This window comes from Cygnus atratus, chromosome Z, assembly GCF_013377495.2.
Source record: "Cygnus atratus isolate AKBS03 ecotype Queensland, Australia chromosome Z, CAtr_DNAZoo_HiC_assembly, whole genome shotgun sequence".
NCBI lineage: Eukaryota > Metazoa > Chordata > Aves > Anseriformes > Anatidae > Cygnus > Cygnus atratus.
In genome coordinates this window covers 83,649,755-83,674,917 of record NC_066396.1, presented here as the reverse complement: position 1 = coordinate 83,674,917, position 25,163 = coordinate 83,649,755, and the positions used below count along the sequence as shown (strand labels likewise).

General features: G+C 39.6%; 1 protein-coding gene across 13 annotated transcripts in view; it reads right to left on the bottom strand.

The window, feature by feature from the left end:
• CAST (calpastatin) overlaps positions 1-25,163 on the bottom strand; it is a 68,467-nt gene that overhangs the window by 35,359 nt on the left and 7,945 nt on the right. For 8 of the 13 annotated variants that reach the window (XM_050716560.1, XM_035567596.2, XM_050716563.1 and 5 more), the window contains exons 3-4: positions 19,227-19,298; positions 2,488-2,547 (exon numbers count right to left, since the gene is read on the bottom strand). In XM_050716560.1, coding sequence (XP_050572517.1) covers positions 2,488-2,547; positions 19,227-19,298 — 132 coding nt within the window. Of the gene's footprint in view, positions 1-448; positions 536-2,487; positions 2,548-3,434; positions 3,589-19,226; positions 19,299-25,163 lie in introns of those variants that run through there. The other 5 variants (XM_050716558.1, XM_050716562.1, XM_050716559.1 and 2 more) reach the window with 3 other exon arrangements.

Sequence of the window (25,163 nt, the reverse complement as noted above, 5' to 3'; positions counted from 1 at the left end):
TTATTCATTATGCTTGTACACCTTTTAAAATATACTGCTCATACTATAAATTTATCTTTTTCATGGCTTACATGGGCTTATATGAGCAATGCTTTACTTCAAGACTTATACACCGACCTCAAGATGCTTAAGGCCACATTATATGTGATCATGAATATATACATACTCACACATACACAGACATTTAGATAGACTTTCAGCAATAACAAAGTTCAAATCCAGTAATAATACAAAATTTAATAATTTATACAAATGTAATACAAAAACCCAGCAAGTCAAAGCAGTGTTCTATTTTAGTATGAGACTACATATTCAGAGGCTACTCTGAATCCTTTAGTCATCCTTTGCCAGTCATCCTTTAAAGACCATCAGTCATGAGCAGTCAATTTGAAGCCACAGCATCAGTTTACAGTGTACACAAAAATCCTATAGAGAAAAGATGTCTTACTTCCTCTTCTGTTGCCTGTTTCCACCTGCACTGTCTCAGTACCTGAGAGACCTCATTCCGTACTGGCTTGGGAAACTGAAAAATAGCCTCAAACAACAACAACAAAAAATTTTCTTAAGCTAATTCAGTTCTGCTACTTAGTTTACACTGCAGTTGCACAAGTGTGTGCACCAGGAAAAGGCAGAAAGTTGAACAGGAAATATTTTTTCTCTGTGGCAGTACCAGCACCTTACTTCCTCTTCTCCCCCAGCAAAAGCCACAAGGTACCTTCTCTCCACCCTGTTCTTCAGACCATTCCACCTAACCCCTTGGGTTTTGCCTACAAAACAATTCCACATTCCTTGCTTAGCTGTAGTAACTCACAGCTTTCTCGGAATGGCAAAAAACTGAGAGTTAATTCAAGAGAAAAGATTTATATACAGAACTGGAAGCTCAGAGGTCAGAGAGAGGTCCAGAGCATCTTTAAGAATTGTGGCACACTAGAGAGACTCTGAGACAGAGAAGTGAGACCTGATTGCAGCAGGCAATTAGGAAAGAATTGTTAGCTTGCCAGAAGTTCACAGTAAGAGATGAACGCTACAAGACCTTGCAACACGATGTCCCTGCAGAAAAGCCTACTGTCAGAATGCAGATGGCTTGTGTAATCCAGCAGAACAAAAGACATCGATAACACAACAGACATTAAAAGAAAACATTTGCTGCCTCACACATGTGAGTGCAGGACAGTGTTTCAAATAGGGGTTTGTGTTTGCCAGTCTCACAGCACTGAAATGTATACCCCTGCTACTGTAGTTCTGTTTCATCTTGCAAACAACAGTTCTAAAGAAGTGACTAAAGATTTACTACATTCTTCTGTGAGTTATTTGAAATCCTAAGTAGGTAAAAGACTAACTACATTTAGAGAGTTGTCTGGGTTCAACATTGAACAGCATCAGTTGCAAACAATACAAATGAGTTTGCTTGCAAACACAACAACTAGTAATGATGATCGTCATGCAGCTCACTGCTACAAAGCCTAAGTCTTACAGGTGTCTGTGGAGGAAAAGGGTTTTAAAAGGCTGAGGATGATCTAATCACTAAATTCAAATACAGAGAAGATGGAGCTAGACCATCCTAAGAGGTGGACACTATGACGACAGCAAAAGAACTTCCGATTTGATAAAAGGAAAATGAATTATCATAAAAATGTCACAAAACATCAATACTGGCTACCCGGAGATGCTGTGCAATCTGCACTATTATAGGTATTTAGGGTTTAACTGGCAACGCCTTGAACAGTCTCACTTAACTTCAGAGCTGGCCCTGCTTTGAGAGGGGGGTTAGACCAGATGACATCCAGATGCCTCTTTTAACCTCACTACTCCAAGTATTTTTTAATTTGTATTTACACAAGGTGCAGACAATCCTAAGTTTTACTATTGCACAGTTTGTTGCTAGCTGAGGTTGGTATTCAATATTTTTGTTGGTTTCACTACCATGATTATGGAAAATGGAAGAAGGGAATCAATCGTTTGCTTAAATATTCATAAATTTTATTAGGCAACAGAGGCATAAGATCCTGTCTTTTAAAAAGTAAAGGATGACTCTTCTAACCATCAAAGCATAGCTTCTACACTGAAGAAGTGGTCATCATAATTTAAGACAGAAAACAAGTGTAAAGAACAAATGCAAGGATGCTGCCAGGCAGCCACAGACGTGTGATTTAGGAGAAAATGCAACTGTGCAAATACTAAAGGCTGAAACTAGACCTCAATTCTTTGGATATGTGAAACTACCATTAAGTGAATAACCCTGTAATAACACCAGGGGGAGCGATATACATGTCACAACGCATGACTGACCTAAAAGCTGCTATTGTTTTCCTAAAATCCTGAGTACTTTGTACAGCCTTTTTTAAATAGCTTTTGATGAAGAAACTAAGCTGTAGATGAGAAATACACGAAGTAAAGTTTGTCAGTATCAAAGTATGGAAAAAGAAATTCCATTGTTTTTATATATTTGCGCTTAGCTGCAAGCAGGAGTTTCCCAGGAATTCATACCTTTACTTCAGATGGCTTCATAGTGAGTGTTTTTGATGCATCTGCAGAGGGGGACTGCTTCTGAGAAAAAAGAAAAAAAAACTAATTTAACTTTGTTATACATACATATATAAAGCAAACATAAACAGCTTGAATCTTTAGATAAACAACCAAGAATAAAGAATAAAATTATATTGAAGTTAACATTTTGTATCTTATGTCTTACTTGTATTTCTACTTTGTGATTATGTGAGATCTTGACTATAGATCTTCTCACAACCTTTTTTTCCCCCTCTGACATGTACCAAAAGCAAATTTGATACCAAGGATCAAAACAAACTCAAATCCTGTTCTTGTACTGCATTATATATACCCACTGTGCAGGATTCTTCCACATTTCAAATTTCTTTATAAAGAACTATAAAAATTATAGTATAAAACTACAATATAAGTTAAACTATAAAACTATTTCTTTATAAAGATATACTTTTGGATTTGTTACTTTGTCACAAAAAATATTTAATACTAAATTGGAAGCTGAAAAACATTGAGATGAGAAGCAGTAGTTACTTTCCATGTAACACACACCAAGAAGTGTTTGTGCATGTCATGCAACCCTTACAGAAGGGCTGCCAACAGTCCAGCTTCCTAGTTTCATAAACGTTAACCTGAGAACAGCAGATGTTTTACTTCTGCTGTGACTGTATCAAACTTCACAACCCAGAAACAGTTTAATTCTCATCAATACTTTATACAGATGTCTACCTCCCTATCCTGCTTATTGTTTCTCTGCTTAAAGCTGTATTTGCAAACTCAATTGCAGCAACACATTCACAGTTTGCATTTAAATGAACAGCACAAATTACATTTTCTTCTAGGCTTTTTTTCTTTAGATGCTTGCCATGTCACTTGCTGTATTAAAGCATGTACAGTCTGAAAGAACTTAGATGCTGTAAATTATTCCATACCTGGTGTGACCTCATATTTCCACATAGAATTTTTTCTGATTTCCAAAAGTGTGACAATTATACTGTGCTCTCCCTTCCAAGGCATTTGGTATCTTGCATAACTTGCTAAGAGGTTTAACAACTCTAAATATATACTAGAGAGAATCTGCAGTTGCCACCCTACAGAAATATAAGCAAATAATAATTTATTTTTCCATATATGTATATCATATAGATTGATCACATGATAGGTAAGAACTTTTGTATGGGTGGAGACATACATGAGAATGTATAAAAAATGTATATATAAATGTAAGAATGTAAACATCAGGACAGAACAAATGTTTGTAAACAACTTTATCACTACCTATTATCAGGTAATCTGTAGGCAACATCATATTTCTTATTTTGCCCTGTAACAGATTTTTCTTTCTTTCCTTCTTCGTGAAACACAAATTCCTTCTACATGACTAAAAAGTATGTATCTGTTCTATACCTTCATATTAGTCATCCTAGTCCCTATTCATTTTGTAAAGATACATTTCTGTTTCCCACACAATATGACTTATTTATTAGATATCTGAAACTTCTCCCTTCCTACCCTCCAGAAACTCCCACACAGAGCCTTTTTCTTGCAATACACTGGAAAACTCTTCCCCAAGCTGCACTACAGCAGCACCACTGCAACCTGCGGAGATCCAGTGCTGCTGCACTGCTGAGAGTGACAGTCTTTGGTGCTGGTTACTGTCAGGTGTTAAGGTGGAAGGCAATCTTATTTGAATGGCCTGTCCCAGAGCATCTTTAAAGCTCTGTTTGTTAGTTAAAATCTCCCAAAGAAAACAGCTCCTACTTTCTGCGTTACGTCATTAGCAGGAACTTAGGGAGAGATGAGGAGTTTAAATGCTCAAGGAGGAAAAAGAATAGCTGGGGGATAGAAAAGAGGCTGCTGATCACGGTGCAGGGCAAGCCGTCCTCCCCTGTAAACACGTGGGGTTGGCATGGGGAAATAAGATCACTTCCTGGGGAGCCATAGAGGGAGTCTGGGGGGAGCACAGGGTTTTCCCTGCCACATACCACCTCTACCTGCAGGAGAGCACCATACTGCCAGGTCCTATGGCCACCCAGGGTACAGCATGCCTCATTCCATTTACATAGTGCTTTTCACCTGTGTTCCTCCATACTCAGGGCTTTTAAATTTTCCCTCTCCACCTGTGGGCTCTCTGCCTGCAGAGCCACTAGAAGGAGAAGAGGGTCTTTTGTCCTTCCAAGCCCTTCAGTCTTCACTGTGAGCACACTGAGCCTTGCAGCGAGAGTGAGCTGCCACAGCCTAAATGCTTGTTTCATAACTACTGCGCAGCCTTTAAAAGACAGCCTGACTCCTGCAAGTCCATTCTGGGCGATGACTCCTCACGGTGGCATGTTCTGGTTTTCCTCTTCTGAGCGCTGTGTGCCTCAGCCCACAGCAGGCAACCGGGAAGTGCTGCAATAGCTGCGGGCTGACGGTGGGGCCACGGAGCGGGTGAAGCTGTCTGCCAAAGCAGCACACGAAGGCAGGCCAGGCTCGGAGGTAAATATTAACGTGCTGCCTAGCAACTGGCACAAAAACTGCCTGACGCACAGCTCCCAGACACTTCAGCACGGCACGCCCTGCTCATGCGAAAGGATGGTGAGCGCCTGCCGCCACTCGGGCCAGAGGAGCCCGGTCCAAAACAAACAGGAAAGGTTGAACAGCCCAATAGAAAGGCATGAGCGAGGAGAGTTCGAGCTGCCCTCGGGGCTGGAGGCGACAGCAGGAAAGCCACGCACGCGCCCTGTCAGAAAAAGCAGTTTTTTCTTGCTTTGTTACAGACACAGAGCGCAGAGCCTGCAGCAGATGGAAAATGAGCATCAGTCATCAGCACTGACGAGGGATTTTCCTGCACCTGCACCCGTGTGGGTCCTGCCCCAGAAATGTACTGCTGTTGGCAGTGCCGTGGGATGCCCAGAGAAGGTCCCTGGGGTGAGGGGGGCTGCCAGGAGCTCCCTGTTTGGGGGACAGCTGCTGCATGGCTCCCAAAGCACCCAGAGTGGGCTGGGAGAGGACATGAAGTCCACAGCAAACGCAGGGAAGTCGCCAGCAGGCAGTGGATGGAGATGGTCCCCCCAGCAGCCAGCCAGCCACCAGAGACCCCAGCAGCCACCATCACAGGAGCTCCAAAACCAATCCGTCAAATTAACAGGACAGACTTTATGCTGATGTTGAAAGAGAACAGTGTCAGAAGTGAGAAAGCAGTTGGTAAATCCAGAGAAAAAAGCCTGTCAAAAACTTCTCATGTCACTGTGCATGTTCCAGAGACATGGAAGTACAAGTGAAGGTGAAGAGAACAATGGTGACAAACATCAGAAGAAAATAACTTTAACTATTCAGGGAATTGCATGCAGATGTCTTTTGGAAAAACAGAACAGCAGGTGAAAAACCCCATTACAGGTCTCAGTTACTACAAGCTAAAAATCATTGAAACTGCACCACACACAATACAGCAAAAGCTACTGTCAGCTTAAGCTATTACTTTTGGAAAAACACACAGAAGATCCCTCAGACTGCAAACAGTTGTTGCTTAGCCCTTAAAAGGAACTATCAAGTAACAACTTACCAGCCAGCTAATTCAGAAACAGAAGAGATGCTGAAAGTATTTACCAAACAACCAATACACAAACACCTAGATAAAATGAGATTAAGAATCAAAGAAGAACACATGCAAAACCTAACACTAAATACATTCAAACATGGAAAAAAGCCTAAAGAATAAGAAAATCTCCATAGGACCTGCTGACTACTACTTTTCACAGTATGCTGGATGTTATTTTCTTGGTTGAAACAGGGAGGTAAGTGTGCAGGGCTAGCTAACAAACATGCATTCAGCTGGGGAGAGGGGGTGGAGAAGGAAGGAGGCCCCAGCGCAGCTCCTGGCGTATCTCTGATAGGCTGCTCTCAGGTTGAAGATCAGATGCAACAACAAAAAAGAAAAGGAACTGAACAACAAAGGATATGCAGGCAGCACTAATAAGAAAAACTTGCAATTTTACAGTGCCACAATTTGAGATACTATTGCCTGAAGAAACAAAGGAGAATCAAGATAAAAACTGTAACCATTATATTATAAACACAAATGTAAAATACAGGAATAAGTTTCCATCTTTTCAGCTTAAACCTCTCTGGGACAAGTCCTAGGATCAGCTTGACTAACACACTCCAGCACAAATGAAACAAACAGATTTGAGGACAAGTTTTGGGGAAAAACTGAAAACCTGAGTGTGAGGGCTGTGCATGTCACAGGAAAAGGATGATGGGGATGATGGCACCTGCCATTTTGTCCTCTGGTCAGAGCCAAGTGAATGGGAAAGGAAGAACCTGACTTACTGTTAGAGCAAAGAATGTCTCAAGTTAAAGATCAAAGACTTTTCTTCTGCAAACAGTCACTGCACAGAAGTGGGTACCAAGACAAACCTGGCACTTCCAGCCCTGAAGCCTTTGGACCAGCTTATGTCCATGCTTGCTTGGTCATCCAGCTGTGCTCGGTCTAGGATAGAAGGCTGAAGAGCTACCTGAGTTCCCTTTTGGGCTTACACACCTTTCATACATATGAATTGTGACTACTTCTTGGGCTTAGTGGTAACAAAATTTTCATCTCAATATTATTAATTTACAGGGTATATGATGGGGGAAAAAACAGCTTACGCAACAGAACAGTAACACGTTAAGTTGAAACATTTATGTATAAATGTAAACTGGCTTTGGTTACTTTAGTTAAAGCTGTGTAATACAGGCAAAAATCTGGTCTGATTAAAGATTTTTTGTTTATGTGAATGGTTCTGTTTCTAACTAACAGCATGTGTAAGACATGCAACAAATGCTGTTTGGAGAACTGCAAAAAAGTAATGGGTTATTTCACTGAAACGTAAAATGCCATTTGAGTAGTTACAGGTTAACTCTCCCACTTGCTCTAGAGGCATATTGCAATGGCTATGAAACCCTTACCACCCTGAGATGTACCAGAAGCCTTTTAGCAGACAGAAGGTAGACTGGCATTTATAGGCCATTAGTGCATTTAACAATGCATTTCATTACAATGCAAGCAAGACAACATACAATCTTCCACATACTTTCATGCCAAAGAATCAGTATTACAATCTGTGGCATGCACACAATTCCATTCATTTTCCATATACCAAGGGGAGCTGTAAGATGTGATCTGAGCTAAAATCTGCATATTTCTGCGCATATGTGTGTGCATGATTAAAGCTACACTGCAGCTAATATAGGCAATGATTTAAGATTGGGAAAATATGTAGCACTGAAACTGCCTCTTTATACATACTGTTAAGAATGTAATTGATACAATAGCTGATTTAAAAGTTACTGAATTCAGTTAGCTGAATTAAAAGTTACAAACTTGAATGCTTCTGTGGCATTTCCCATCCCAAATAATTCTGGAAATATCCAATTATTTTGTAACTACTGTTCTAACAGAGAAATAGTTTCACTATTAAGTTGCTATGAAAAACAACATCTGTTCAATAGAAGGAAAAAAAAAACCACACCTGAGACCAGTATTTCCTTCTCAGGTCTCAGGCTCTCAGTTAATATTGTGGAGGTTTAATATTAAAAACTTAATAATAATATGGAACAGCAGGATATAGGTTTCCAGTTAGTACCTGCATATTACCCAGTCTGCAGTATGTTTACACAAAACACTCCTACTGTATATGATATATATACTAACTATGCTGTCCTGTTGTGATGAGTTTCTTCGTTGAAGTAATCAGCATAATTTCCTTTCTAAACAATTTGCATTGGAAGTTCTAAGGACTTATATTCTAACTAACAGCATGGCTCTTTCACTTATAAAGCCTATTATCATTGCTAAAATGTGTAACATGCAGTTTTCGTGAACAAAGTCTACTGTTCATGACATTTCAAGAGGGGAAAAAGAAGTACAGTCCTTAAAGACATTTGGTTTTTTTTTGTTGCCATATTTTAATGTAATGTAAAGTTATTTATTAATGTTGGTAGACAATACTAAATTCATTAAAGTGCTGACTCAGCAAAGCCCCTCCACTTTTGCACTTGATACCATAAAGCAAAGCAAACAAAACAGGATTCAAGTTTGCAAGCATTATGATTCATTTGAATAGGCAGTTTGAAGAATTCAAACAGGAAAGCATGAATTCCACAATATGCATTGTTTTAAATATTCATCTTAAAAAACAATAACCACCATTTCTAGGGATGCATCTTGAGCTTTTAACATTCATAAAGTCAGGATGTGTGAATACAATCTAAAAGTCTGTAAAAACTATTACCAGTAAATACCTTTATTTTTCTTGTTCTCTTTGTCAAGTTTTGTAAATGGTTTTAAAGATGAAGTCCCCCTTAAAAAAAAAGTCAGAAAAATCCCACACAGCTAAGGGCCACTTAAATAGATTTGCTCTTTTCAAATGTGCACTCACAGTTCAGAGCAAACATGAAGAATAAACTGAAGTACAGCTAAAATATGTTCATCTGCAGAGTCATGAAGAAACCTCAGCAGGTACACTTGCTAAGGGTTGAGCTGAAACAGCATTACAGCTTGCTGGAGGTGAAGGGAGCACAAGCACACTGCCAGGAGAAGGCCTCGTGTGCAAGGAGATGACAGGTGAAGCCATCGGCAAAGACTCATCTGGACTTCCCTGGATGATGGCAGGAGCACTCCAGAAGAGGATTTTCTACTTGATGACCGTCAGACTCCACACATACTGCCCTCCTAGACAATACCAGTACTGATAACAAGCACTAGGATTATGTCTGTGCTTCTTTTCCAAGTCAGCTGTAAAGATCAGAGACAAAACCCACCAAAGACCACCAGTAACACTGTCTCCCTGTAAAAACTACATTGAAAAGATGATCCTTGTTACTGTTGTGGAAAAGACTAACCCTGAAATTTCATTCATTCTGCATTCTTGGAATAAATATCTGCAGCAAATATTAATAGAGCAAGAGCAACCATCATTTAGAAATGTTAAAAGAGCATAGAGAAAGTGAATAAATCCATTTTCTCATGAAACAAAGACATAACAAATGTTTAAAGACACTTGTCTGAACGAAGAAATGGAAGAACTGAATAGCTCATGAAACTTTGTTTTTTTTCTTTCCCCAGAGCCTCAAGTGGTGCTAAATTTATTGAGGAACACAGGGTATTCAGCCAGCCAAGTTTCGTAACACAGACTCACACCTCTTGTTTTCTTTTATTTTGCATACTGGAACAATATTTAGGCCATTTGAGCACAGAAAAGAAACTTGGTGATACTTAATCACTATATTTTGATGCATCAGCTAAAGCTGATTAACCATACTACTCTAACTTAGAGTAACAGATTCCATGTAAGCAGTGTTTTGAGATAATCTACTCACATTTGAGTTTGGTCACACAGAATCAAGTGTTATCAAGGATAATCCCTAAATGAAGTCAGAAATATATTTACACCAAAGTGAAGTACAAGACTTTGTACCACCTAGACACTGATCAGTCAAACCATCTTTGAGTTAGGTGTCTGTTTTAAGATTTCAGCAACCTATGTCAAATCCAAAGCTTCACACTGGTATGATTTTTTATTATTTTAATGTCACTATTAAGACTCCAAAACAGCTTACAGTTCAACAAAAAACAACCCAGAGAAGTGAATGCCAACCAACCTGAGAACATTCTTTTGCCATTTGACTCTTCTTAAGCTTCCTACGCCTTATTTTATACTTACTCATATGCAGGAAGTTAAGAATATATAGAAAAATTCAAAACTACCCCACAGGTGATGGTAAGAGGAAATGACCATTTATTTGTTAGTATCTCCTATTATGCCTAATATTTTCCACATTTTTTTGTTGTTTACCTGTTTTGGAAGTAGAAGAAAACAGTTTGCTAGTCAGTCACAGAACATGCAAGGTACCTAAAAATGAAGAATCTTAACATACACACAGTTTGATCTGTGGGCAGAAGATTCCTGATCCGGAAAGAAAGCCAGTATGTACCTAGCATAGAAAAGCAGAGTTTACCTGCTGCCTTCAGGTTCCATGAATACAGCTTTAATATCACAGGCTGTGATATTAAACATTAACGTTTAAAAAGCTTTAAATGGAGTTAAAAGCACAGACTGCAACACAGTTCATCTTTTGAATCCAGATCATACCTCCCCATCACCAGGCTTTGTTTCATGGGAAAGGTTCTCCCAGTCATAGCATGAGGCAAGTAAAAAGCATTCTGCTTTCATGCTGTTCACTGCTGAAGACGTTCATTTTGTTGTAATTTTGATAGCGAACTTGGTAGTTTCACTCGATCCCAGAATGGGTGACCTGACATGAAAGTTCCTTTGGCTATACATGTAGAAATAACCAAAAAGCCACTTTTTTGAACATCAAGTAAAACTCCCCATTGGACATACAGAAACGTTACGAAAAGAGTTTTGACATCAAAAATTTGTTTTTATACTCCCCATTTCTATTTCTTAAAATGTGCTCCTCAGTTATCTGCCTTTGGATAACTCCTGTTTCCAACACAGTAACTTCTACAAGTTGGCACATACAGGAATTTTATTTCCATTCAGTCATATTGTATGTATATTGCATTCATAAGTATGAGAAGCAGTGTGTCAATACTGTCAGCGCTCTTCTCAGGTTCCCACTCTGCACAAAGGAGTACTGCATTACAGTAAAGTATGTACTCATCACAGTAGCAGAGCTCTCCTTTTTCATTGGTAGCTCAAAATCCCTCTTCTCAGCTCTACATTTTAATATACAGCGGCGTCCTGCAAAGAGTTAATAGTTAGCTGTAAACATCGTGGCAGTTTCTGTGAATGGTTTTAAACAACAGAATGTTCCAAAGCTATCTGCAGCAGCAAATTGAAGGCTGATAAGAAAACACCAGGAAAACAAGCTATGTGGTGCCAGCCACATGCCACACAGAGCTGCTGAGTTCAGCTAGGATTTGTGTCACTTGGTGTGCAGTATGACCCAGGGATTGTATGCAAAGCCTTGCCTCAGGAGGGCAGAAATAGAAACTGAATTACAAACTGAGACAGCGGTCTTTAAAGTGTTGGGGTTAAAAAGTTAAAATTTTTATGTAAAAGAGGACTTCATACAACTACAGATCTTCAAGATTACGAGCTTGACTAGTTTTATTACAATAATCAAACTAGACAATACTCATAATGGCCAGCTAGTGGTCACAAGAACTAGTGAGAGATACTGAATCAGAGATTTTTTTTTTCCACCCTCAGGATTCAGAACAAAAATATTACTAACAAAGCTATATGAAGTGATACATACATTGCCACAAGGGTGTTTGCTGCCCACATGATTGGAAAATAAGACAGTAGAACAAACAAAAATCACCTGAACAAGGAATTTTAGAAGATTTTTGCTCTCAAAATATCATATAAAAGTAACACTGCCTAACCTTCATGTAGGCATTGTTCAAAAGAAGTAAAAACTCAACATTGATTCACTATTCCTACTTAAAAATAGCCGTATTGAGGCATTTCTTGTTTCAGAATGGGCTTTTAACTCAAGCACACAAAAAAACTGCTTCAGAATGGTCCGGTGCATGCTCTGTAGGAATAAGAACATTATTGCTCAATTGAAAAATCTAAAATTTCCATCTCCATGTCATCCTGTCATATGTCACAGAGGTTATGTTCCTGGGGATTAAAATTTTTAGCACTTCTATGAAGCAAGGCATAAAGATTATTTCTTCCGGGGTCAGTAAGGCTTCTGAGCCTTGAAGAGCTCCTGAGGAGTTAGCTCACAAGGCTACAAACCTCCCTGCCTTCCTATTAGATTTTTCCTTCTGCAGAAGAGAATATGGACAAAGTCACAACCTTTTTGAGTCCAGGTTCTTCTCTCCCAGGAAAACAATGGCAAAAATGAAGTTGACACACTGAGGACTAGCTTACTGACAAAGGTGGTTCTGGAGATGGGGGTTTCCATCTGTGTTTCTCCTCCACACCCATTTCCAGTCCTTCAAGATCCACCACCTACATGCAACGCAGCTTTGCTCCCAGATTTCACACTGGGAGTGTCCACCTGAGCAGCAAAGTTAACAGCAATAGCTCTGCAAGACAACACTGGCAGAGCGACTCATCTGTGAGACAAGCCCTTCTGGAAGTCTAAGATCAGGACAAGGGTTTTCTGGCTAGTTCTGTGTGTCTGTCATACTTAACCACTCCCTTAAAAACAGAAACAGAAAAAAAGCAGCATTTTATTTAACAGGCTGACAGTAACAACTACTCTGGAAAAGAAAATGGCTTATAAAAAAAGCTATCCAGTATGTTTTACCTTAATTAAATAAAAATACAAGAATGAAGAAACTACTAATCAAAAAAGATAATTCAAAGACAGGGGGGTCTCTGCAATGTTCGAGAACTTTGTGTCACTTATTACACTGTTTTCACTTTCTCCAAAAGGGCAAAAATGAGAAGGAGGGATGATACCGATACTCATGTTTCACATTAGAAACTAGATCCTGTTTTCTGCATTTGTTTTCGGAACAAACATAAAACATTCATGATTATGGATCAGAAGATTCATTTTACAGTAGCTATAAACAAGCACAGGCATAACAGAAGCAACACCTACCTAATTTCTACTAGTACAGAAACAACAGTTTCGGAATACAATTTAGTAAAAGGCATTTTTGTTTCCCATATGGTTTTATGTATCTGAAATTTTTAGTATGATGTAGGTATACCGAACACTTAGGTATACTTAGTTATACTTAGGTATAACAAACACTTGTTGTCAAGGTGGTGTTGACACCTAAACATACTTTACCCAAGAAACAGCTCTTACAGGTCACCACACCCTGACTATGCAACATTCTGTATGTGCCGTGGGTATAGCAAGCTTTACATTTATGTGCCAAAAAAAATTATATGGGGTTATGAGTTGAGGACAGCATAGGCTGAAAGCAATGCAAAATAACAACAACAAAAAAACTAAAACCAACAACAACAACAACAACGGAGCCCCAACATAGTAAATACAGAACAACTCAAATAATACTTAAAGAGTCAGCTCTTTCTCATCCTGCTCCTGTTCCAGATTCTGCTATGTCACGTAAAACACTTCTTGTATCACTCACAAAACACGCATTCTTAAAGAGTTAGCATCTACAAAGAATGTTGGCAACATGTAAAATTATTTTAACAAGCCTATTCTCTATGGACAGACAGCTCTTCAAGCCTGCAGATGAAAGGATCATGTCGGAAGCCCTGGAAGTCAGCAGCGAGTCTTTTTTGAGCCCACAAAATTCACGGAAGAGAGAGACAGAAAAAAGGAGAAGTGCAACGAGAATGTGAATTAACCCAAAGCAGGGGTAACATGAAGTAAAAGCCAGTAAGAACAGCTAGCTTACTTGGTACGGGTGGGCCTTCTGTTCCCAGCACGAGCGTCCCGGTGAGGCTGTTCTCTCACCAGTGCCCAGCAGGCTGTGGTTTCAGTTTTCACAGCGCCAGCCAAGCCCTCGCAGAGGCCGTGTGCCGGCTGGCAGGGCCGTGCCTGCTGCCGTTGGCGTGTGGGGCGGGCAAGGCAGGCACGCCGCTTCGGGACCAGTGCCCGTGGCACAGGGAGAGCTGCCACAGCCCCGCTGTGGCTGCAGAGGTACCCCCAGAGGTAGCAGGAGCCATCTCCCCACTGGGCACAGCCAGGCCAGGGGTGCAAGGCCTATGCAAAGGGCACAGCTCTCAGTGGGGTCACCATCAGCTCCCAGAGAGAAGCCTTCATCCTGAGCCTGCTGAGACGTGGTGCGGGTGCTAAGGGAAGAAACCCACCCACCTCTCCTAAACGAGACCAACACTTACTGTGGGTTTTGGGGGCCAGCACCTCCCTGCACTGCGACTGGCTACCTGGGGAGCCAGAGTAAATAAGTGGTATCACTCAGATTAAATCAGATGGCTGGACCAGCTAAAGCCACCAGAACTGGACTGATTAAGACCACTATTTTTATCACAAAAATCCAAATCATTTACATTAATTCAGAAGTTAAAAGGCAGTATTTGAAGCTTTTTGAAGTACCAAAAGCGACCTGCTCTTAAACTATTTTTTTGGTATAGAATCAAATTCTCAACACACATAATCTGGAAGTCTTTTTGTTTGCTTGCTGGCATGTATTTAAATAAAAAGCCTTCACACTACTAACATCATTTTTTCATAATAGCTTCAATGCCCTTTACCTCAAGGGAACAAGAAACAAAACCCATCTGAAGAAGGGAAGTAGAGGGAGAACACCCAAGGATATGACACAGGCTGATGAGGAAAATACAGTTTTGCTCAGTTAAGTATAGACATTTTTGCTTTTGATCATATTATTAATTTTAAATCCTTGCAGAGCATTACAAGTTGTAGTTTTTGTAGGTGTAACTGTCTAGATCAGAGACTTCTTTTACGGTCCTACTTTTCAAAAGTGAAGATTACCTTTGCTGACCAAAGCTTCATGCCACAGCTTTACATGAAGCCAGCTCTTCCACAGAGTTTCCATATTCATACAGCTTCCATTTTTTAATGTTGTGGTCCATTTTTAGCATGCCTCTGTGACTGAGAAAATCAGCACCGTCATCCACACTGACACAGTTCTCATGCTTTTCAAATACAAGGTAACCATTGGTAACAACTGTGAGAGCAACTTGTAGAAAACACCCCGGTGTTACAAAGCACTCATAATTTGAGGATCTGTGCAATCAGCTGCTCTAAGGAGAATGTGAAACAGAAGACTGTAGATCTTTTTTGGAATAATCCCAAAATGTAGAGATGATCATCTGACCCTTTTTCACTATTTTACTGGCAACACAGTCAGGAATAACTTTGCACATTTCTTTGGACTTGCCAAATCAGTACTGCAACTTCAAATGTCCTCTACTCAGAAATGTCTTCCTTCACAACAATGTGTTTGTGCAAAGTTCCCAGAAATAGGAATTTACTGACAATTAAATAAGGTACATAGCAAAAAAAAAAACACTCAGCAAATACAACAGCTCTCCTGTATGTCGCACAAAAAATAAGATTGAATCCCTTGGAAAACAGTGTTAATTTGGATGAGAACTGGAAGTAAGTCTTCTTAAATTTCTTACTTTAAGATCAAGAGACTTCCTCTGAATATATTCAAGATCAGTCAAGTCTGAAATAGAAGTAATACACGATGCATTTCCAACGTTGTTGAATTCTGCCAGCATCACTTTAATAAACTGTCCACAGAACTAATATGGGCAGTGATGCACACTTCACTAAACTACAGATGGCAGCAACAAAAAGAAAAAAAAATTCATTGAGTTCACTAAGAACAAAACCAAAAATTTCTTACACAAAAAAACCCGTAAAGCCCACTTGATATCAGTATAGTTATCTCACAAGAACACAAAGATCCAAGAAGGATAGCTTGATCCAGCTGTACTCAAATATTAGGGTCTTCTGGCTATGACTGAATACTAAGCTAGAACTTGGCATTCCTGCTGGTTATGGAATTTGTAAAAGCAAATGTAAGAGACCATAAAAGAAAATACACCAGTGCTGGTAAGGCACCTTTGGAACTGGAAGGATGTTAGTTCAGTTTTCCCTCTTCACTACTGCCTGTTAATAATTTTGGCAGTGACCTCCTGGTTTGTACACCTTTGTAGCTAAGGAATACATGGAAGAGGCTGCTCACCAGCAACCAGCAAGTATTAACAACCTTATCTGAGTCTTTATTTTTCCCCTCAAATTATCTGACAGGGTTCTGTAGAAAGCATATGCTTACTGAAGACACCTTGGTACAATACAGCAGCCAAACAGAACTTTACATCAAAACCAGAAGAAAGGCTTGCTATAGTTTGTTCCAGAGCAAAGAGTGAAGAGCTTCAAAATGACATAGAGAACAGCAAATCCACACAGATATAAAAGAAAGGAGTAGAGAGGCAGCACTTCTTCCTTCCACCACACGAAGGCACAGGCAACCAACTAAAACCTGAATAAGAAGACACTGAGCATATGCCGCTGAGTAAATACTGGCTGCAATGACAGCAGCTTAAGAGCAGAACAATAAAGAACGCAGGGAGAAACTCATAGCACTAAGAATGGCAGTTCAGATACACAGAAAATGAATCCAGACAGATAAAACACTTACTCTTAGTAGTGGTTTGCATTACAAGGTGCAGACACAGGAAAATTAAACTACCCACATATTAGCCAGGCATTAAACAATGACAAGTGCAAGCTCCTGTGTCTTTAAACTTGGAAACAGAAAACCCAAGCAAAACAAAAGCCAGCAGTTATTACTACTTACTAACAGGCAAGGAATCAGGCCATAATATAGAGACAAAAAACAAACAAAAAAACACAATCTGTTCTGTTTACAGTAAGTAATTCGACCATAGGGTAAGAGTTGATTAAAAGACTGAACAGCTGCAGCAGCTCTCACTCACTCTTCCCATCTCCCTCACACCCACCCCCCCTCCCCCCCAAATTCATCTTGGACAATGTACATTAATGAAAAGTATTACTGACCAACAAAACAATTAGGACAACTAAGGAATCCCAAGAGATTTCACACTTGGAACACATTTAAGCTACAGCAGGGGGGGACAAAAGACAGGAAGAAGTAGCTATCACAAAGTTGTCAAAAAATATGCTGGAATGCTCTTGATTTCGTTAAAGGAGTTGATCTAGTTTTGTAGCGAAATAGAAAAGGCTGCCTTGCCTTTGAAAGGAGTATTTCCTTTTCTGTAAAATCCATGTAAAAAAATCCCTACATAATGTTTCTTTTGAATAGGTATTTTTAAAGACAAAAAAAAGTGTGGAAAAGAATACAGCTAGCCAAATGATATTTAACAAAGAAAAAGTACAGGTCACACAAACTACAAGAACAGAACAATAAACTGGTCTTGCACTATATTAAATAATACTGTAGGATGTCAGGAAGCTGGAAAAAATAAAAGATACCGTTAAAATAAAGCGTAGTCTAACTGAAGAAAGGTAGTCATGGCCCACTGTGAAGGAAAAAGATTAAATGTAAAATAGCCATTGATTAAGAGTCAATCATGATAGCATGAGGTAAATATTTTCACAGTACATAATCCTCACAAATGAATATTTTGGAACATCTCAGAAACCAGAGGAGCATACAGTACTGAAGAAAATACATAGCCTAAGTTGTCATAAGCTAATAACATAAAGCAATATCTGGCAATTGCTTTTAGTCACTTTTTTTTCAGTATACTATTTTCCAGTTCTTTCTCTCAATAGGATCACAGGAATCGTACTGTACACATTTGCTGTAGAAGATATGCTTACAACAGAAATAAAACAAAGAGAAACAAATCCATGAAAGCTCACATCTAATTTGCTAACTAGCATTTATGTAATTATGCAGCAGCAACGGTTATTCAGAAAGATTACGTTTTACAGAATCCCGGAATGGTTTGGGTTGGAAGGGACCTTACAAGATCAACCCTCAAGTCCCACCCCGCTACCATGGGCAGGGACACCTCCCACTAGATCAGGTTGCTCAAAGCCCCATCCAGCCTGCTCTTGAGCACTTCCAGGGATGGGGCACGCACAGCTCCTCTGGGCAGCCTGTGGCGGTGCCTCACCACCCTCAGAGGGAAGAATTTCCTCCTTATATCTAATTTAAACCCATCCTCTTTTAGTTTAAAGCCATTACTCCTTGTCCTATCCCCACACTCCCTGACAAAGAGTCCCTCCCCAGCTTTGCTGTACCCCCTTTGGGTGCTGGCAGGCTGGTATACGGTCTCCTCAGAGATTCCTCTTCTCCAGGCTAAACAACCCAGAAACAGTCCCTCTCTGTAGGGCTATCACATGAACTGCTACATTGAAGAAGGCACTGGCAAACTAAGATGAACAGAAAGAAAATCAGCAAAAATGTCTGGATACTTTTAGTGACGGACAAAAGCACTGAAAGGATATAAATGCTGTTGTCCCTTTCTTATGTTGCTGTTTATTGAATAGAGGAAAATAATTATTTAGGTAGCATAGCACTGTCTTTGGTGAGTATTATTTTAAAAAAGCATTGATTAAGAAAATGGAAAATGCTGTTCAAATAGTTGCTGCAGAAATACTTGCTGCTGATAATATAAGCCAAAAGATAGGACAGCTGCAGGTATGGAATATACACCTAACTGTGACAACACCAACTACAGCCATCAGTTCACGTGTGACCACTATCAAAAAATGCATTCTCAACTCCCTGTTTGAACATTTTGCAAGACCTCAGCGTGTTTAAGAAAGCCTGCTTCTCTTCACGGAGTACCAACTGCACTCCAATATGTCATTTGTCTTTATAATGTCCCTTACGCTAAATTCCTGAACAACTGAACTGCTCCAAGGGCTACAAAAACAAAGAAAGTTATCAGTGTTTTGATTTTTTCTGTTCCTGCTGAATAAATGAAATCCAAACACATAAACAGTACTTAAGAGTGGAAAAAAAAAAGAATCCTAGCTCCATGGTAAAATTAAGTTTGCCACTGCTATCAACAGGACTGGATTTCTTTTTTTAAAGTAACTACGAGACTAGCTAAGCACACTTAAAAGGGAAGGCACTTTCCAAGTCTATTTCCTCAAACATCCAACGCCTGCCTTTTGCTGACTTGCATTCCTCTTATTTTCATTCACTACAATTTCTAGCAAAACACAAAGAACATCTCTTAGTGATGCTAAATGCTGGCGAACACAAACCGTTTTCCATCCCAGTGCAGGGGATGAACTAACATCACACTCGCTTCACTTTTCAAAGAGACCATTTAGTCACTATGCATTACCTTGACAGTAGAAGGTGCTCCACTTGTCTGTCCTTTGGGGGGCTGAGTGACATTAGCACTTGTTGAACTCTTCTGCAAAATAAATGAAAGAAACATAATAAACAACAGAAACATTGATGAAGAAAAAGAAAAGCCAAGTAAAACCGTATACTCAAAAATAGTATTAAAAGTTATATACTAAAAAAATGTCCATCACAACATTTTAAAAAGGTAAGTCATCCAAAAAGTAAGTTATCCTATGTAACTTTAATTCATGTGGACTTATTTCAGATGGCTTTGCCCAGCACAGAATAGGCTGAGTACTCTAGTACTATTTCATGGAATAAACGTAAGTCTATGCTATTTCCTGTGGCAGAGCAACTCATTTTAACTAAGAGTTAAACCAACAGTAGCCATACATACAAGCAGGGACAATTTATGAGTAAGACTTTAATGACAAGTATCAATTAAAATAAGATGGGTATGCTACCACTGTACAGAAATAACTTGAATAGTGACACTGAAGGTTAATATTATACCTCACGCAGGGAAGTAGAGATACGTTAAGTGAGAGCAAAACAATGGCTTTCCTAGGTAATTAATAAACTTGCAACAGAAACAAAATAGGACATCCCCTTTGAACCTCCATTTTTCCATTAATGCAGGACTGTTATTTAGCAAGGACCCCTAAGTACTGTTGGAACAACTCGGCAACTGCCTAACGTCATACATAGTAAAGACTAGAAGAATCGATCATTAGTAATAAACACAGCAAAAAGCATAAGGTCTTTGGAGGCAACAGATGGGTAAGACCTCACCATTTTCTCTGACAAGCAGAAGCTCAAGATCACACTGATTATTCTCTACAGGAGAGAAGTCTGCAGAACAATGGCTCAGAGACCCTACTGGCAAACTTGCATTCAAATTCAGAAACACACTTTCCAAATGATCCTACAATAGCTACTGCAACAGATTGTAGTCTCAGAGTCTTTTGTACTAAGGTCATTTCCACATCGCGTTCTCCTTGTAATTTAGCTCCAAAAAAACAGGAAAGCATCTCACATAAATAAAGCTGCACATTCCTCTGTCAACCTCCAGTCAGACCGTGGTATTTTGTGGCCATTTACATAGACTAACATCACAAAAATCTGGCCCAACAGTACAGACCCTGACATACAGGAGGATATTTACCTTAAAGATTCCATACTTAGTACTGGTCATGCTGAAAACAACAACACTCAAGTAAGACTTCACAGTGTGTCACAAAAAACAAGAGCAATGGTGACTTCCCCCCTTAAAAGAGTGCAAGGACGTGGCTGCCTCATCCAACAGCTCTGGCCAGGACCTCGCCTGCCCAGCTGCTAGCGCCCAGTACAGACCGGTGGGTGGTCCCCCCACACACACCAATCGCGTAGATGACTCCACAGACCAGGGGTGCCTACAGATACTCTCAAAAACATCTTCTCAAGAAGAACAGACATCTAAAGAGCAATCAGGATTCTGCTTATGTCCTCAGAATCACAGTTCTCTACTCGCCCCTCAAGCTCAGCTGAAATTGCAGTCCTTGCTTCAGGACTTCATGGTTCGTGGTGTTCAGAACTTAATTTGGTTAGTATGTACCTAGCATAACTGAAAACCCACAAGTACAGGTGTGTGAAGAACCTTTTATAACACCTACCACCATCGCCAAAAAATTTAAAAATGTCAGGCACAAGCCTTGCCCTTTCTTTTTTCCCCCCATCAAGTCCAAACTAGAAATAGTGAGAAGTCTATATTTAGACTGAAATAAACCCTTGTTCCAATGATCAACTTATATTAATCAATTAAACAGTGTAAAAAAAAAAAAGGTAGAATGGCTAATGCTAACATTTCTCTGTTTCATGGCAAGTGGAACAGTAATAACGGTGGGAGAGAGAGGAAAAGAAGAAGATACATTTTCTGCTGTTGAATAAGAAAGCTGGAGATAAGCTACATGAAAGTTTACACACCACCAGATTTCTATCCTCTGCTGAATACAGAACATGAAAGGCTGAGTAATACTTTTTAGTTCCTAGGGCCATCTTTCAAAACCAACCTCTTTGCTATCTACCCCTTAAGACATTTCTAAAAGGGGACAAAAATGGCAACATCAAGCTAGTAGGTTTATCCTCTTAGGCTTATTAAAATAACGACTGTGCATGGGAAAGATACTGGGAAAGACAACGCTCCCTCCAGGCACACCAGCTCCGACGCCCTTTATTGCCAAATCCGTCAATGCTGTTCCCATCTTCTCCCCCTCCTTGAGGCAGGAGAGTATTTTTTTCCTGTGGCAGTCTCAGACCCGGTCAGCTACAGAATCACCTTGCAGCTGTACTCAGACCTCATTTTCCAACCTGCCAACAACAGACCTAGCAAATTATCAAAGCACACCTTCTTTCCAAAACAAACTAGAAGAATCAGCAGCCTATACAGAGCTGCGTATGAAAGAATGAAAGCCATACATATGTGGCATACACATACTTACAGTCTACTCTTCATTATTTGCAGCAGATTCAAAAAAAGACATAACACTGATTTTGTTCTGAAACAATCTTAATTGCCCCATGTTTAATAAAGCAGAGATGAAATACATATCCCTTTGATATGCAAGTTTTCCCATACAAGTGTAGTTTTCTTTTATGAAAAAATCATCACAGGAGGAAAGAATATGCAATCTCTTTTCAGGAAATGCTTTTAACAACCCTGAGCAGTAATTCAGCCTACAATTTTCAATCTTTGATTCACGACTTACATGAGCAAAAATCACTATTTCTTCCTAAGATGGGAGGAGTCTCGATTCATAACAGCTCCAAAGTAATACCAAAACTTAACTAGAATGATTTGATTTTTAACCACTTTTTGCATATTAAGCACAGGAAAAAAAAAAAAAAACAGAAAAGAAAAACAGGCAAACAAAGTAGTACTTTATTCTCCCAAACCACTCCACTTCTCTACATAGGATTAATCAGAAATACCTTATTCCCCTCAGGCCACCAGACGGCCCTGAGGTTCAGCGCTGGGCAGAGTGCCAGCCTTCCGAGGGCACTTAAAGGCAGGCACTCCCCTCACCAAAAGGAGGTGGTGGCATGTAGCTTCCTTCTGGGATCCACTGGAGAGCCACACCTCCCCATGGAGAGATCACCTTCTCCCATTAACCATTACTCAAGGAACAGAGAGATCTCATCTACAGTGGCTTCTAAAATTTGAACACATCTATAACAGTACATAAACGTAACTTTAAAAAAAACAACACTGATCATTTCGTTTAATGATTGTTTTCGTTTTTAAAGATGGTTGAGTTTTCACCCTGAACTCCTTGAATGATGCCAAAGATACTGCATCACTGTATTGATTGCCTGTGTTTCTTCCATTACACAGACTATCAGGACTATTATCAGAAAACTAGCATACTGCTAAAGCTAAGCTGCATTCTGAAGTCTTGAAAGCACTGTATTTGGTGTTCTAAGAAGCATTTAAACTCTGGGGAAAAAAAAAAAATGAAACAATGCAGTTTAAATAATTTGTTACCGAAGTTGAAAGAAATCTTACAAATGTTCTAAATAAAGTCACCTACGAACCCTCATAATTTTAATCAACAGTGGGCACCCTAACAAACTTTACCAGTCGTAGTGCATTTATCTGAATTGCCCTCCTGGATTCCAGCTAACTCTAATGCTTGTCTTGGATAAGGAATCTGTGTCACAAGCAACAGGATTAAAAACCATCACAGAAATCCTGCTGTTGAGTAAAGAATCAATTCTATAAGAACAGTAATGTTTCAAACCCAGTTATCATTATCATTCTCTCTAAATAAAGAATGTATTTCCTGCTGAGTGAAGAAAGATGAACTTAAACAAGCGGCATATGCTTTGTCTACACTGCTTGAAAGCATGGCTTGAAATGGCAGGATGTGTTAGGAAGGATCGTTTCACACCATCTCTGTTAAAATATGCCCACACTCATCTGGGGCCTCAAATTCCTAAAAGGAAAAAAAGGGTCATATGTTTTAATACTTCATTTTTACATTCAGACAGCAGTGCTGCACAGACTAGATATTTAGACTGATAGAGAAGCTCTCTGTGGTATTTCACTCTACAATAGGAAGACAACAGCTCTTTCCAGATTTTGTGCAGTTAATAGCACAAGAACGAGCCTATTCAAAACAGAGTAAGTATATTTCAAACCACAGTCGCACACAATGGGAGCGTTTGGCCTGCAAAGTTGTGAATTACACACATGATTATGTAGTAAAGTACACTTCAACCTGCAAAGGACCATGTCATACTTATGTATTATTAAATATAACATAACTTAATTTTTCCAAAGTTAGCTAATCTGAATCACGACCAGATGAATTTAAACTTACTGCCTTTGTTCTGTCTACAAGTACTGCTGTATTTAATGCCCACACTTCAAAGTTATCTACCATGTCTCATGTCTAAGTATAATTAAAAGAAAAGCTCCATACAGTATCTAACACAAATAGCCTCACCATGAGCCTCACAAATGTAACCGGATTGCCTATCACTTTGGAATGCTTCACAGCAGTTTAGGACAGGATTAGGACTTGTGCTGGAATCAGATTAGCCCAGATTCCCATAAAGAGAGTTTCCCTCTTCTGCTAACCCTTCACCCCCACTAGCAGCCCTTTGAAAGGGCAATACTGAACATAGTGTTCAGGAACATGACAGCGTCTTACAGGGAGTTGCATGGTCACAAGACCTGCCTTGCTGAGTTTGGCCAAAGCTTCACAAAACCCATTTCCCTCTCTTTCGCAGTAGCCAACAGTGGGTACAAAAGAAAACAAAAACAGTGACATAAAATAGGTCAGACATATGCTGATAGACCTTCTAAATATACTCTCAGAGAACAACAGACTCAATGTATGTCCCAGTGATTTTAATTGCAGTGTATTTTATAAACTTTCCTGGGCTTCTCTGCAGTGAATGTCCTATCTTCCCTTGACCCATTTATCTTCTAGCATCCAAGAACAGCTATAACACTAATACACTTTGGATTTTGTATGCAGTCAGGGATGTGAAACTGATGGAAAAGCACATGCAAAGCGAAGATGATATCAAGAGGTAGAGGAAAACTACATCAGTTGCCTCTCACATGCTAAAACTTCACATCCAAAACTGCAAAAGGCTTGAAACATCAGGAGGAAAGGAGAAGAAAGGAAATTTGCTATACACTTTGCAATGGCATAATGCAAATTGTAATGTCCTAAGTTTTCACACAGTGAGAAAACAGAGGGATGGATATGGGAACATGGGAGCGCATCATTCATTTCTGGTGCATGACAGATACACCCCAGCTGCAAGCACGTGAAACAGCATCACATGCATGAGCAACCACCACTTCCAACAATGAGCATTTCTTTTATGCCAATTTCTACCCACTGCAAGCAATGAAAACATTTCATTAAAGCTGATTTAGACTCTCAAGTGTCTGATTCTCTTAGAATAAGAATTTAACAAATTAAAGGTTCTGAAAAACAAGACATAAAGAGTTCAGGAATATGCCCTGTGACTTAAATCTTTGTCCATGAACAGTGCCCAATACAACCACTACACATGAACACATTGACTTTGGACCATGTTGATAAAGAGCTACCTATATCTCCTTTCACTTACATATTCTAACACACCTGAACTTTCCAGCTCTGTCCCTCCAGCAAGTCTTTTGTGTATCTGTACAAGACACTGTATACAACTACACATTCTGTAGTTCATTGTTAGACCAACAAATGATACGTATTTCAACCTAGAGTTGACCACTTCCATGGTAAGCAGATTCCCTCCATCCTGACCTGAAGCTTAAGTAGCACCACCGAAATGAGGCAACTGGATGTCAGTATGAAGGTGTCTTTCCTTTGATAACGTACACAGAATAAAGAAACAGACAAGATCAATCCTTCCAAGTGGAACATGGCCCTAT